General features: G+C 36.3%; 1 protein-coding gene across 1 annotated transcript; it reads left to right on the top strand.

The window, feature by feature from the left end:
• The first annotated feature begins 8,704 nt into the window (after positions 1–8,704).
• On the top strand, positions 8,705–9,270 carry LOC125998926 (plastin-3-like). The gene has a single exon (XM_049766947.1). It carries the CDS (start codon positions 8,705–8,707, stop codon positions 9,170–9,172), a length of 468 nt encoding a protein of 155 aa, XP_049622904.1. The 3' UTR covers positions 9,173–9,270.
• The last annotated feature ends 7,531 nt before the right edge of the window (positions 9,271–16,801 follow it).

Below are 16,801 nucleotides of genomic sequence, written 5' to 3'. Positions count from 1 at the left end.
TATAGCCATAAATAATGGAGAAATGTTTATCACCAATGGTGGAGAAAGTCAAAGTGCTAATTTGGAGCCCCAATACCTCTGTGAAATTACTTTGCCTTGACCCTGGGAAAATGGAATGGATTACTTGATTTTATTTTATGGAGGCTTTTATACACTTCTGCCAAAGGTCTTTTCTGAGCCACAGTTGGTCTTTTTTTAATGGAACTGTGTTGTGGTCAGTGTCGGCACTTGCATTTACTGCCTTAACATCAAAATTTGCTTTATTAAATGTCTGTTATACTACACTAACAGTGGAATGGTTGGTGTTTCTCGGTGGGGAGATTTTGTAAACTGATAATTCTCCACTTCAATTTTCTTCTGCCATAACCAATGGCAAATCTATACTTTGAAAGTCTAGGTTCATGTGCTTAACTCCTAACTATAAAGTGATAAAGATTAAAAATTATTTCAGATAGGAAATGAGTGCAAATACAAATTTGACAAAACACAGAAATTACTTTTAAAGAACTCAAAAAATTTCAAACTTCTTCCTTAGCAAACAGCAAAGAAAATTATTTTTTATCTTTTACTTTATTTTATTTTATTTTATTTTTGGTTTAGAATACTATTAATATGGTTTCTTAGGGAAGATTCATAAAATGCTAAAATGAAGGTGGGAGCTTGCCTTGTACATGGCAAAAACAAGGTTCTATCCTCAGTATCCTATAGGCCTACTGAGCGCCACCAGGATTGGGCCCTAAAAGAGCCAGGAGTACACCCTGAGTTCTGTAAGGTTGGCCCAAATAAAAAAATGCTCAATTAATAGGAGAATGAACAAAGGAAATTTACATTCATTCTAATAATACACAATTTCTCTATGCAATGGAATGTCATGAAGCACTTCTGAATGACCTTCTAATAAAAAATAAAATAGTTAAAGCTAGATCACTTACACTTGTACACCTGAACATGGTCCTCAAATATAAATATGACTTTCAAAGATGTACTTTAAATGGGGTTTTACCTTGAAAATTTGCAATGGCCTTTCACTTTTATATTAAGATACATAATTATAAAATAAAATTTAGAAAATTATATCCTGAATATAATAGTGCTCAAATAATCTTGAACTTACAACTCTGCACCAGAGCATATGCAAATCCAGAAAAGATATACATTCTCATTCTCTACCATTGACCAATTTGGGGGGAACATTTTTGAATCACCAAAATGGGTATGATTCTCCAATTCATTGAGAATACTTTGGAGTATTTAAATCATTCAAATTCTAATAAAATTTTAATAAAAAAATAATTTTTTTTTAATTTTAGGTCACACCTAGTGTTTATTTCTCAGTTTATTCCTGGTTTTGTGCTCCTAGTGGTGCTCAGGGGATTATATGCAGAGCCAGGGATCAAATCTGAATCTAATGCTTACAAGACAAGCTCTTTAACCTTTTTACTTTCTCTGGCTCTGAAATTAAATATTTCATACATCTATCAAGCTAAATTTAAATAAAACAGTTCAATTTATCTCCAAAATTTGAATCAAAGAACAAACAACTATAAATAAGGAAGAAAATCTGCTGTATTCATTTCTAATATGCCTAAAATAAAGTTTTGAGATACACAGCATTGGAGGGGTGCACATTTTATTGAGTGACTGTTTACAGGGCATTGCTCTAAAGAGTTTGATTTAATTTAGCTAAAGACTCTTCTTCCAGCGTAGGGACATAGTACAGTGGATGGGAAGCTTGCCTTGCTTGCAGCTGACCAAGATGCCCAGCACCCCATATCGTCCTGTTAGCAGAGCCAGGAGTGATGTATGCAGACCCAAGAGTAATTCCTGACCATATGCAGGTGCCACATCCCTCAAAATAAAAATACAATTCTTCTTTCTCTAAAACATATGGAAATATTACAGTATGTGGTTGATCCTGGGGCTTATCAATCACACAGAAGATGGGCTGGGCTGATATTTTTGAGTGCTTATTAAGACAACTTTTAAGATGTTGAGTGCTGATGCTGATGCCTTAAAGGATACGTGTTTGCAGTAGCCAAAATAACTAATTATATAGTAGCAAAATCTTTTTATATGACCAATGCTCAAGATGATTTCTTCTCCACTTTCTGTACCCTGTGTACTCTCTATTCTTAGCTTCTCATTTCCAAATTGTCACCCTATTCGTCTGTGCCCAATCAACTCTATTCCAATTGCATTTGCTCTTTGGCTTCTAATCTAAGTTTTCCTCAGGATAACGCTCCGCCTCTGCTAGTCTTGTAAAATAAATATCCCAGGCTATAGCTATAGGATTTGTCCATATTTCACACTTTTCCTTATGTTTTCTCTATGGGAAATTCCCAATTGGACTATCTGTATCTTGTTGGAAATGCTGACATGGATTGTAACCCTTTAGCTACTGCCATTTGTTTTCTAAGTAGCCACCATGTGTTAATTCTCTCAACTAACCTAGGAATATATATTGTTATAAAGCACTTTTATGGCTGAGGAAATAGACTTAGTAAGTTCAGAAACCTGCACAAATATCTCAAAATTTTATTGGGCATAAACTGGCTTAGGACTACATATTGTCTGAAACTAAAACATGTATTATTATTATTAACCACTGTGCTACATTAGAGGTTCTCAAACTGAAATGTACCACCCAATCAACAGATACTCATCTTATGATGCAATTTCTGATTCAGTAGATCTAAAATGGCATTTGACAATGTCCAGTTCTAAAAAGCTCCAAGAAAATATCTTCCACATAATTATGGAACAGGAGTCTATATGTGAATCATTTCAAAGCATTCAAGGAAATAGTTTGGTATTTTCTTTACATGCAATTTACAAAAGAGATGCTTTGAAATACCTACGAATCCACACACATTTGCGGTGCTTTTAATTGTAAATAAGGAGTGAGATTGTTTACCCATTCAGGAGACATAATGCTCTTACCACTTAGTGAGTATTTTCCGGTCATTGTCTTTGTTTGGTTTCATGTTTTCTTTTCCAGTGTTTTCCAGTCTTTGTTGTAAGTGCTTAGTATACAGCATCTCAATAAATTTCTGCAACATTTTGAACTTCAATGCAGAAAATAATAAAGTAGGTAAAGCAAATAAAAATTAGAATTCATAGATAAAGAATCTTGAGTTCAAATAACCATATACTCTTCTCAAAGTATGGCAGTGTGAGCATTGGTAATGTGTTTCATTGCACACATGCCTTGTGTTTGTGTGAGGCACTGGATATTATACCCAACACTACAAAAGAATGAGAGTGTGTTCTAAGGGAAGTTTAAGCAATGCTTACTGAGTGAACACCTTTAAAACATTTGAATCTGGATTCATCCTTTCTTAGCAATGTGAAATTAGATATAGTCTTCAATTTCTGTCACTTCCAAAGATTGATTTATCATGTAAAGTGGGGAGTAAAGGGATGAGGGGCATTGGTCATGAGAATGTTGCACTGGCTAAGGGAGGTGTTCTTTTTATGACTGAAGTCCAACTACAAACATGTTTGTAATCATAGTGCTTAAGTAAAGCTATTGTTTTAAAATAAATAAATAAAATTTGAAAAAAAAGAAAAAAGTGTAAGTTCTTGCTATGTTCTAAAAGTTGGTATGAATTGAACAAACCGAGCACAAGTCTTCTTAAAGTTATCAGAGAAGTGAACCCACAAAAACAAACACTTCCTCAAGAATTTCAGATACAGATGGGAAACACATCTGATAGGAGGAAAAGTTGGTGTACAAAGTGTTCTGTATGACACAGTGCCAGAATAAAAAACTAGAAGCTGGAGATAAATTTCAAAGTATCTGAGCAAACAACTCTGATAACTAAAAATCACATGGTGCCAAACTTACACAGGAAGATTTGTACTTTTGTGAGTTTTTATCTAGAACTCTAATGGACCTTCATGTAGTACATATGAGCAAAACAAACAAACAAAAACAAAAAACAAACAAAAACAAAAAAACAAAAATCCATGTGTACTGCAGTAACAGAAGTGAAGGAGCCATTTTGAAAACAAAAATTATTATATTTTCTTAATAAAATAATTTCCACACAAGCAATTATTTAGTGGAGACCACTTGCTTTGATCTTATAAAATTATCTTCCTGGTAGAATGGAAATATTCAAGTCCAGTCTTCTCCAACATCTAATGGAGGAAAAGTAGGAGGGTCCATAAACTCCGTTGAATTTGATAGTTTAGAGTAACAATAAACAGAGCAACATACTGAGACAGTATCGTAGTAGCTAGAATTCTTTCTATCCCCACAGACTACTATCAATAACACTAAATGCTTTTTTACAGAAACCGATGAAGTAACATAACCTGACTCATATATGGCAGAAATGCTACAACTATCAGGACATAAATTTAAATGACTATGATTAATATTCTAAGATTCTAAAGTAAACTACATAAAAGAACAGATGGAAATTTAAATATGGATGGAATTTTTAGGGAGTTGAAATAAATGCTTAGGATGAAAGATTCAATAACAGTAATGAATAATAATTTTGATAGTCTAAATGACAAGTTGGAGACAACATAGGAAAGAATTTCCAATTTTTTGAAATCATCTGAACTTTCAAGGAAATAATGCAAAAGCTAAAGCAATGACAGAACAGAATATCCCAGTTTTGTGAACTAGATATAAGAGGAATGTCATCCATGATTGTAATTCCAGAAAAATAAATAAACATAAAAGGCCTAAAATAGTATTAGTGGTAGTAGCATTGTTATTAATATTATTAATAGTGGGGCGGAGAGATAGCACAGTGGTATTTGCCTCTCAAGAAGCCAATCCAGAACCTAAGGTGGTTGGTTCAAATTCCGGCATCCCATATGGTCCTCCGTGCCTGCCAGGAGCTATTTCTGAGCAGATAGCCAGAAGTAACCCCTGAACACCGCTGGGTGTGGCCCAAAACCAAAAAAAATATTATTAACAGCATGGTACTCCAGAAATATAAATAATAATAAATAGATTAATATAGTCAAGAAAGAAAAGCTGGGTAAATAAACATTGTCTATTTAAATTGAAATTTGATTTTATTAACAGGAAAATGCTAACCTCATAGAACAAATTTAGAAGTATCGTCATCTTCAATTTTTGGGAAATAGTTTAGAAGGATTGGAATAAATAAATAAGAATTGAAATCCCGTATGTCTCAGAAATGCCATATCTTGATATCAGTCTCCCAAACATAAAAACAATCACTCCAAATGATGCATGAACAGTTGGGTTCAGTGCAGTATTTAGTACAATATCCAGTTAGTGGAACAAACTCAAATTTCCAGTGACAAATAAATGAATCAAGAAGTTGTGATTTGGAGTCATTCCGGGCAGGAGTTACCTACAAATCTGACTCTGCTGGGACCCTTAATATCTGAGGACATTTTGAAGCTTCCCCCAGCTTGCTTCAACCTGGGAACTTTGATCTTCTCTGGTATCCATCTCCTGAGGGCTTGCATCCGCTAGGTGAGTCATTCTGGGCAGGAGCTGCAGGTAAACGACTCTGCTGGGACACTTATGCCCACCTCGTAAGGGGTCGAAGCAGAGGAGCATGGCCGGTCAACTTCACTTCATGGTCACTCACTCCCCCAGCCAATGAATACCAACAAAACACATAAAAAAAAACACAACAAAAGCGTGACAATGGGGAAAATTCGCAGACATAGAGAATGAAGATGGCAACTCTGATGACCCAACAATGGCCAACCACCTAATTAGTCTTTCAAATATAGAGTTTGGAGTAGAAATATGGAGGATGCTCACAGAACTCAAAGAAAGTATAGAAGAGAACACTAATAAGAATCAAGAGAATATGAAGATAAAAATCAGAAAACTCCAAACTGAAATATCAGGTCAAATAACAGGTCTGAAAAACTCAGTAAATGAATTGAAGAAAAAAATGGATGAAATTTCTCACAGCTGAGGATAGAATTAGTACGCTGGAAGATGAGAGGCAGAACAACTCCCTACAGAAGAAAAGAAAAATAAAAATCACATGGTCATATCAATAGATGCAGAAAAAGCATTTGATTAGATTCAACACCCATTCTTGATGGAAACTCTCAGCAAGATGGGAATAAAAGGAACCTTTCTCAATATTGTTAAGGCCATCTACAACAAGCCAATGACAAATAGAGCCTTCCCTCTAAATTCTGGCACAAGACAAGGCTTTCCTCTCTCACCACTCTCCTATTCAACATAGCACTGGAAGTACTTGCTATAGCCATTAGGCAAGAAAAAGATATCAAGGGAATCCAGATAGGAAAGGAAGAAGTCAAGATCTCACTGTTTGCAGATAACATTATACTCTACTTAAAAAACCCTAAAGACTCTACCAAAAAGCTTCTAGAAACAATAGACTCATATAGTAAGGTGGCAGGCTACAAAATTAACACACAAAAATTAATGGCCTTTTTATGCACAATAATTACAGGGAAAAATGGACATTAAGAGAACAATCCCATTCACATTAGTGCCACACACACTGAAATATCTCGGAGTCAACCTGACTAAAGATGTGAAAGATATATACAAAGAAAACTATAAAACACTGTTCCAAGAAATAAGAGGACACACAGAAATGGAATCACATATCCTGCTCATGGATGGGCAGGATTAACATCATTAAAATGGCAATAATCCCGAAAGCACTGTATAGATTTAATGTGATCCCTCTGAAGGTACCCAGGACATTCTTCAAAAAAGTGGATCAAACTCTTCTAAAATTTATTTGGAACAATAAACACCCTCAAATAGCTAAAGCACTCCTTGGGAAAAGGAATATGGGAGGCATTACTTCCCAAAATTTTAAGCTATATTATAAAGAAATAGTTATCAAAACAGCATGGTATTGGAATAAAGACAAACCCTCAGATCAGTGAAATAGGCTTGAGTACTCAGAAAATGTTTAACAGACATATAACCAACTAGTTTTTGATAAAGGAGCAAGAAACCCAAAATGGAGCAAGAAAAGCCTCTTCAACATGTGGTGTTGGCACAACTGATTAGCCACTTGCAAAAAGCAAACTCAGACACCCAGCTAACACCATGTACGAAGGTAAAATCCAAATGGATTAAAGACCTTGATATCATATCTAAAACTATAAGGTACATAAAACAACATGTAGGTAAAACACTCCATGACATTGAGACTAAAGGCATCTTTAAGGAGGAAACAGCACTCTCCAAACAAGTGGAAGCAAAGATAAACAGACGGGACTATATTAAGCTGAGAAGCTTCTGCACCTCAAAGGAGATAGTTCCCAAAATACAAAAGCCACCCACTGAGTGGGAAAAATCACCCAATACCCATCAGATAAAGGACTAATATCCAAAATATACAAGTATTGACAGAATTATACAAGAAAAAACATCTAACCCCATCAAAAAATTGGGAGAAGAAATGAAAAGACACTTTGTAAAAAAAAGAAATGCAAATGGTCAAAAGGCACAAGAAAAGATGCTCAACATAACTAATCATCAGGGAGATGCAAATCAAAACTACTAAGAGGTATCATCTCACGCCACTGTGATTGGCACACATCACAAAGATGGAAAACAAGCAATGCTGGTAGGGATGTGGAGAGAAAGGAACTCTTTTTCACTGCTGGTGGGAATGCCGTTTAGTCTAACCTTTATGGAAAGTGATATGGAGATTCCTTCAGAAACTGGAAATTGACGGGGCCGGGCGGTGGCGCTAAAGGTAAGGTGCCTGCCTTGCCTGCGCTAGCCTAGGACGGACCACGGTTCGATCCCCCGGCGTCCCATATGGTCCCCCAAGCCAGGAGCGACTTCTGAGCGCATAGCCAGGAGTAACCCCTGAAAGTCATCGGGTGTGACCCAAAAACCAAAAAAAAAAAAAAAAAGAAACTGGAAATTGAGCTCCCATACGATCCAAGTATACCACTCCTAGGAATATACCCTAGGAACACAAAAATACAATACAAAAATCCCTTCCTCACACCTATATTCATTGCATTGTTATTTACAATAGCAGACTCTGGAAACAACCAAGATGCCCTTCAATAGATGAGAGGCTAAAGAAACTGTGGTGTATATACACAATGGAATACTATGCAGCCATCAGGAGAAATGAAGTCATGAAATTTTCCTATACACGGATGTAAATGGAATCTATTTTGGTGAGTGACATAAGTCAGAGGGAGAGAGAAAGACTCAGAATAGTTTCACTCATCTATGGGTTTTAAGAAAAATGAAAGATATTTTTACCAGTTTCTCAGAGACAAGAGAGATTCAGGCTGTTGTGCAGCTCATGAAATGAGGCTCACCATGTAGAGCGAGGAGTGCAGTTGGAGAAATAACTACACTGAGAACTATCATAACAATGTGAATGAATGAGGGAAGTAGAAAACCTATCTCGTGTACAGGTGAGGGTGGGGTGGGGAGGATGAAGATCTTGGAAATTGGTGGTGGGAATCTTGCAAATCTTGCACTGGTGAAGGGGGGTATTTTTTCATGTGTGTAATCATACAACTGCAATTATATTTGTTATCACGGTGTTTAAATAAATATAATTAAAAACAATTTGTGATTTGAGAAGTGGCCCAGGTGTGTCAGCTGTGGGCTGCGGGTCTCTGTCCGGCCTTGGGGGACATTACAGATATGCTTGGTGTTAATTAGGGGTTACTCCTGACTCTGCACTCAGAAAACATCTCTGGCTGGCTTAGGGAACCATATCGGATGACAGGGATTGAACCTGTGCCAGTCGTGTGCAATGATGAAAACAAAACCCTATCTTTAGCTGTAGTCTGGCAGCTGATGAGAAGATATACCCTTAATATCCTGGAAGATCTTGGAGATGGCCAGAAAGCTAATGATGGCATCATTGTAAGCTGGGTGAACAGAACATTGAGTGGAGCTGGAAAGTCATCTTCCATTCAGAGCTTTAAGGACAAGACAATCAGCTCTAGTTTGGCAGTTGTGGATTTAATTGATGCCATTCAGCCAGGCTGCATAAACTATGACCATGTCAAAAGTGGCCATCTAACAGAAGATGGCAAGCACAATAATGCCAAGTATGTTGTGTCAATGGCTAGAAGAATTGGAGCCAGGGTTTATGCTCTCCCAGAAGACCTGGTGGAAGTAAAGCCCAAGATGGTCATGACTGTGTTTGCCTGCTTGATGGGAAGAGGAATGAAGAGAGTGTAAAACAACCAACTGAAGCAAACACAGTGTGGCTCCCAGGTGCATGATTAGCAAGTTAGCTATTGCCAGGTGACGTGGTCATGTCTTAGGGCAGTATTTGTCATTTTTCATGTTAATCCCACAATTGTGTAAGGACTTGAGTTTTAGTAACCAGACTAGCTTCATCATGAGAGCCTGGGACAGGGGAAGAATTTTCAGGAAAAATAAATCAATCTTTCCCATAGTCCATGTTGTATTTGTCATGCCTACCTGCCTGAAAAGTACTCATAGCCAAATAAAATTGTGTATCTCCCTGCTAGATGGCTGTCCTTGACACCTCCCGATGCAATATGCTATTTCGATATATCTTTCTTCCCTCATAGCGTATTCACCTCTTAGGACTTACTTAGATGATTGGATAGGAATATTATTAGACAATAATTTTGTTTTCCAATATGCTATTTCTTATTCGAGAATTGTGGCCAGAGGGTATTTTGATGAGTGTCCTTTGTTCGCCTTTAGAGTACTGAACATTTGCAGAAGAAATTGGCTCTGCAGAATGTAATAGAAGCTTTTCCTATAGTTTTCTTTTTAAAAATCAGTATCTTTTTACAGTATTCTTTCTACAGGATTCTTTTTTGTACATTTAAGAATATCTTGATTACATTAAATAAGACTTCTGATTTTGCTACTTTTTAAAGGGGTCTTTAGGTAAGGAAAAACACATCCTTGGTAGAGGAAAAATGAGCCTTGAAGTTGCATCTTCAACTCTCACACCAAAGCTGTAAACAGTGGGGACATCTTCTGTTTTAAAGACGCTTGGTCATTCTATACTTATTGTTATGAAACCTGTAACACCAAACTCTCTCTTTACATCTCAAATGCTGTGGAGTCTGACACTTCTGAAGAGAGATTGGGTTCAGAACTTAGGGTACATTAGGTCAACTATGCTGAGTATGCAATACATTTTCTAATTTTACACCTGAAACAAGGAGGTAAGGTCACTAAGGTAAAAAAACATATGTAGAAATTAACATACTCTTCTTGCTTTTGTCATGCTGTTTGCTTTGGAATTCAAGATCATAGTGTTCCTCTTAACTCTTAATAGTGATGTAATCTGATAGCAATGTATTAGTTTAAATAAAGGCATTTACATAATAAAAATAAGTTATGATTTATATGCAACATGAAGCTATTAATAAAGTATGAAATTATGCAGTTGACTGCAATGAAGATTAAAATGGAGGGTAACATGTTTTGTGAATTAGGTCAGAGACAGAAATACAATTACCAGATGATGTCACTCATCTTTATAACATACAGAGACAAAATGACTGAATATTATCGAATAATGAAAAACATTTGAGCTTTTGTTATAAAGCTGATTACCTAAGTCATCGCTGAAGAAAAGGAGGAATAAAGAGTAGAAATAAGATCAGTGGTGAAGGGGAACAAATGTTGGTGGCTATGCAATGTAGTAACTGCATATCAGGACCATCAACTTTGACAATATTTGAAATATGCTTCTAAAAATATAAAATGAAACTTTACTAAATTGATTCCAAGGAATAAATCACAATACGTTTAGGGAAGAAATGATAAGAGCTACTTCCAAATTCTCTGAAATCAGGCAAGCATGAAAACGATTGATTTAACAACATTATGCTACTCAATAATAATGCATCTGTAAATGAAAAATTAAGGAAAAATCGGGATTTTCAGACAAAAAAAATAATTAACGACTTTTTTGTTGGGATAACTAAAGGCATTTGTTGCCAGTTTAACTACCTTGAAAGAGATGAGGCCAACATGGTGAACTGTAGGATTTCACATAGCTCTTTCCTATCATTAATACAATTATGTACACCAAAATGTGAATTCAACACAGAGTCCTGTCTGGCGACCAGCAGGAAATTGTGTTGGGTTTAAGCAGCCACACCAGGAAACAAGCACTCTGTGGTGTTACAAATGTCTGCAACAACTGAGATTTGGGACAACGGACTTTGAGGAGCATGTTTTTCTTCTTTGAGTAGACAATGTTTTTCTATTGTCTTTATTTATTGTCCTCTTTTATCTTTAAGTAGTGTTTTGTAGTTTTGGAGATTTTTTTGGTATGTCTTCTGCCCCTTTAATTGATTCTGAGGTAGATTTTTTATAATTGCTTTATTTAAACACCGTGATTACAAACAATTGTAGTTGGGTTTCAGTCATAATAAGAACACCCCCTTCACCCATGCAACCTTCTAATCATCAATGCCCCCATCAGAACAGTAAGAGATTTTAATATGAGATTTAAGCTGCTGGGAAATTATTTGGGGTTATTCTGAGCATCCAAACTTCTAGATACCCAGCTCTGTTTTTGCATTCACTAAACTGAGCAGCAAGCAACTGAGAACTGGAAGGTTCGATGAGAGTTAACAACCAGTATTGTATTTACTATGGGCCAATTATCAGGTTCGGTTCAGTTGCCTTTTATCATTTGTTATACCCTTACTATGTTTTTTTATATCCCACATATGTCCCTTTCCTTTGACTTATTTCCCTCAATGTGAGATTCTTGGTTTCATCCATTGAGGCAAATGTGGGGAAAGAAAAATTTCTTGCTTTCATTTTTCCTTGTTGTTGAGTAGTATTGCACTATGCCTTTATAAACACCAAAATTTCTTTATGCATTTACCTTATCATTGACAATTTGTGCTATTTCCACATCTTGGCTATTGTGAATTGTGCTGCAATTAATATAGGGGCACTTTTATCTAAATAGTATTGGTATCTTCGTTTTATGATCACACCCAGTGATGTTCAGGGGTTATTCCGGGCTTAACACTCAAGAATTACTCCTGATGGTGCTTAGGGGACCATATAGGATACTCATGACCAAACTCAGATTGGTAGCATGCAAGGCAAGTCCCTACCTGCTGTACTATTGCTCCATCCCCTAAAGGGTGATATCTGATCTTTTTGGTAGATGCCAAAATGTGAGATAATTGGGCCATTATAAAGATCAATTTTCAATTTTATGAGATGTTTCTCTATTGCTGTCCAAAGAGGTTGAAACATTTAATTTATGACGAAGGGGTTAGTTGTATGCTGTGTGAGAAAAATATTTGTTAAGAAAATGATATTGCTCAAAATAAACAACAATATGTGAAAACTGAATTCTAAACTTACCTCACTCCATACACAAAAGGTGATTTCAAACTAATTAAACATTTCACAAAATGGAACTCTGCTGGAACTCTGATGCCAACACATCTCTCTGTTTCCTGTGCTGTGCTGCATTCTCAGCCTGATTTCATCCTGTGTGTGGCTTCATCTGCAGACGGCTAGACTTCCCTGGAGATGAGTTGATATGCCCAGAAAGAGAGGAGCTAGAGGAGCAAGGCTGCTCAGCTTCGCTCCATGGCTGCACACATCATTTACCAATGAATACAACCACAACACGTAGAAAAATCCACAATACAAGTGTGACAATGAGGAAACAAAGCAGGTCAGAATCAGAAATAGAGAATAAAGATGGCGATTCTGATGACAGGAACATGGCAACCAACTAGTCAGTCTTTCAGATTAGTTTAGAGTCTCAATATGGAATATGTTCACAGAACTCAAAGAAAGTATAGAAGAGAACACTAATAAGAATCAAGAGAATATGAATAGAAATCAGAAAACTCCAAACTGAAATTTGAAGTCAAATAACAGGTCTGAACAACTCAGTAGATGAATAGAAGAAAAAAATGGATGAGCTTTCCCACAGGTTAACAGCAGCTGAGGATAGAATTAGTACACTGGAAGATGACTTCATACAGTGGAAGAGATTTTTAAAAAGCCTTAAAGCAAATGATCAAACAATGGAAAAATTACTCAAAGAATGGGAACAGATGAAAATAGAAGTCTATGATAAGCTCAAAAGAAACAACTTAAGAATTATTGGAGTCACAGACCCAGGAAGAAAATCTCCAGAAAGAATCAACTGTCAAAAACATCACTAAAGAGAAACTACCAGAGCTAAAGAATACATGCGACCATATCCTGCATGTCCGAAGAGTACCAACTAAAAGAGACCCAGAAGAAACACTCCGAGGCAAAATGACAAATCCTACAGATAGAGAATTCTGAAAGCAGCAAGATCAAAAAGAGAAATTACATTCAAAGGAATATCTTTGAGGTTTACCGCAGACCTGTCACCAGAAACACTCAAGGCCAAAAGGCAGGTGGGACATAGTGGCAAAACTCAATGAAATAAGTGCTTCGCCTAAAATACTGCACCCAGCAAAACTCACTTTCAGGTTTGAAAGAAGAATACATGCTTTCACAGACAAACAACAGCACAGTAACTTTACAAACTAAAAACAAGTCTTAAAAGAAAAACTGAAAGTCCTACTTTAAGACAAGACTGACCAAGAGACACACCAAACTTTGATAGAAAATGGCAATATATCGCAGGACAATTCTTTCTCTCAATGTCAATGGACTAAATGCACAAGTTTAGAGACACATAGTGGATAAATGAATCAAAAAACTCAATCCAACATTCTGCTGAGTACAAGAAATGCACCTGAATAGTCAGAAAAAACATAGACTCAAAATAAAAGGCTGGGGGATACTCATCCAAGCAAACAACACCCATAAAAAGGCTGGAGTGGCCATACTAATATCACATGATATAAATTTTATACTCAGGAAAGTTGTTAGGGACAAATATGGACATTTTGTATTAATCAAGGGATATGTACAAAAGGAAGAAATTACTCTTCTAAACATATATGCACCAAATGAGGGGCCAGCAAAATATTTAATACAAGTGTTGATGAATCTGAAAAATAATATCAATAACAACACAATAATTGTGTGAGACCTCAACACGGCATTATCAACACTTGGTAGGTCAACCAGACTGAAACCCAACAAGAATATACTAGACCTGAAAAGAGAAATGGAAGAAAGAGGCCTAGTGGATATACATAGGACACTCCACCTCCAGAAACCTGATTACACATTCTTCTCTAATGTACATAGGACATTCTCCATGATAGAATATATGCTAGCACATAAAACATACCTCTATAATATCAAGAGGATTGAAATTTTGCAGGCTACCTTCACCGACCACAAGGCTCTGAAATTATATGTGAACTACAAAGGGACACAGAAGAAAAACATTAATATCTGGAAGTTAAATAGCCTAATAATGAATAACCAGTGGGTTCGAAATAAAATCAAAGAGGAAATCAAAATCTTCCTGAAAACAAATGACAATACAGACATACTATAAGATCCTATGAGACACAGCAAAATTGGTACTGAGAGGAAAATGTATAGCTCTGCAAACACATATCAGGAAAGAAGAAGCGGCATTCCTGAATAGCTTAATGCCGCAGCTTATAGAATTAGAAAGTGCTCAATAAAAGGAACCAAAAATAGGGAGACAGAAGGAAATAACAAAGCTGAGAGCAGAAATCAGTGAAGTGAAAAAACAAAAAACAATCTGAAAGATCAACGAAAGCAGAAGTTGGTTCTTTGAAAAAATAAACAAGATTGATAGATCACTGGCAAAACTGAAAAAGAAGCAGAGAGAGAGAAACTTGATAACTCGTATTAGGATGAAAAAGAAGAGATCACTACTGATATGGCAGAGATTCAAAGGGTAATCATAAGCTACTTTGAGAAACTCTATGCCACGAAAAATTAGAACCTGGAAGAAATGAAAAAATCTTGGACTCTTATAATCTTCCAAGGTAATGTAGAGTATGTAGCATGTCTAAGCACCCTCATCACTATTGAGGAAATTAAGACAGTAATCAAATGTCTGCCCAATAACAAAAGCCGAACCCAGATGGATTCACTAATGAATTCTTTCAAACTTTTAAAGAGGAACTACTACCAATCCTGGCAAGACTCCTACATGAAATTGAACAAATGGGAACACTTCCAAACAGCTTTTATGAAGCCAACATCACCTTGATACCTAAACCAGAGAGAGATGCTACCAAAAAAGAAAATTACAGACCAATGTCACTGATGAACTCAGATTCAAAGATCCTCAACAAAATCCTGGAAAATAGGATTCAATGCCTCATTAAGAAGAGCATGAACTATGATCAAGTAGGTTTCATCCCAGGAATGCAAGGATCTTTTAACATCCATAAATCTATAAACATAATATACATCATCAACAACAAAAAAAACAAAAATTACATGATCATATCAATAGATGCAGAGAAAACATTTGATAAGGTCCAACACCCATTCTTGATCAAAACTCTCAGCAAAATGGGAATGAAAGGAACCTTTCTCAATACAGTTAAGGCCATCTACCACAAGCCGTGGCAAATATTATCCTCAGTGTAGAAAAACTAAAAGCCTTCCATCTAAATTGTGGCACAAGAGAAGGCTGTCCTCTCTCAGCACTCTCCTATTCAACATAGTACTAGAAATCCTTGCTATAGTGATTAGGCAAGAAAAAGATATCAAGGGAATTCAGATAGGAAAAGAAGATGTCAAGATCTCGCTGTTTGCAGATGACATGATACTCTACTTAGAAAATCCTAAAGACTCTACCAAAAAGCTTCTAAAACAATAGACTCATATAGAAAGGTGGCAGGCTACTAAATTAACACACAAAAATCAATGGCCTTTCTATACACCAATAATAATAGGGAAGAAATATACATTAAGAAAACAACCCCATTCACAATAGTGCCACACAAACTCAAATATCTTGGAATCAACTTGACTAAAAATGTGAAGGACCTATACAAAGAAAACTATAAAACTCTCCTCCAAGATATAAGGAGGACACGCGGAAGTGGAAACACATACCCTGCTCATGGATTGGCAGAATTAACATCATTAAAATTGCAAAACTCCCCAAAGCATTGTACAGATTTAATGTGATCCTTCTAAAAATACCCGTGACAATCTTCAAAGAAATGGATCAGGCACTTTTGAAATTCATTTGGAACAATAAACACCTTAGAATAGCTAAAGCAATTATTGGGAAAAAAGAATATGGGAGGAATTACTTTCCCCAACTTTAAACTTCACTACAAAACAATAGTTATAAAAAAACAGCATGGTATTGGAATAAAGACAGGCCCTCAGATCAGTGAAATAGGCTTGAATACTCAGAGAATATTCCCCAGATATACAATCACCTAATTTTTCATAAAGGAGCAAGAAATCCTAAATGGAGCAAAGAAAGCCTCTTCAACAAGTGGTGTTGGCACAACTGGCTAGCTACTTTTAAAAAATTGAACTTAGACACCCCCCCCAGTTAACATCATGTACAAAGGTAAAATCCAAATGGATTAAAGACCTCGATATCAGACCTGAAACCATAAGATATATAGAACAACACGTAGGCAAAACACTTCAGGACATTGAGACTACAGGCATCTTCAATGAGGAAACTGCACTCTCCAAGCAAGTGAAAGCAGAGATTAACATATGGGAATATGTTAAGCTGAGAAGCTTCTGCTCCTCAAAGGAAATAGCGCCCAGAATACAAGAGCCACCCACTGAGTGGGAGAAACTATTCACCCAATACCCATCAGATAAGGGGCTAATCTCCAAAATATACAAGGCACTGACAGAACTTTGCAAGAAAAAAATCTAATCCCATCAAAAATGGGGAGAAGAAATGAACAGACACTG

The sequence above is a fragment of the Suncus etruscus genome, chromosome X, assembly GCF_024139225.1.
Source record: "Suncus etruscus isolate mSunEtr1 chromosome X, mSunEtr1.pri.cur, whole genome shotgun sequence".
Classification (NCBI taxonomy): domain Eukaryota; kingdom Metazoa; phylum Chordata; class Mammalia; order Eulipotyphla; family Soricidae; genus Suncus; species Suncus etruscus.
Note: the sequence above shows the minus strand (reverse complement) of the source record. Positions and strands in the feature narration are given on the sequence as shown.

Excerpts from the sequence above, each read along its gene's own strand:
- LOC125998926 (XM_049766947.1), top strand. The coding sequence starts at position 8,705 with ATGACAGGGATTGAACCTGTGCCAGTCGTGTGCAATGATGAAAACAAA.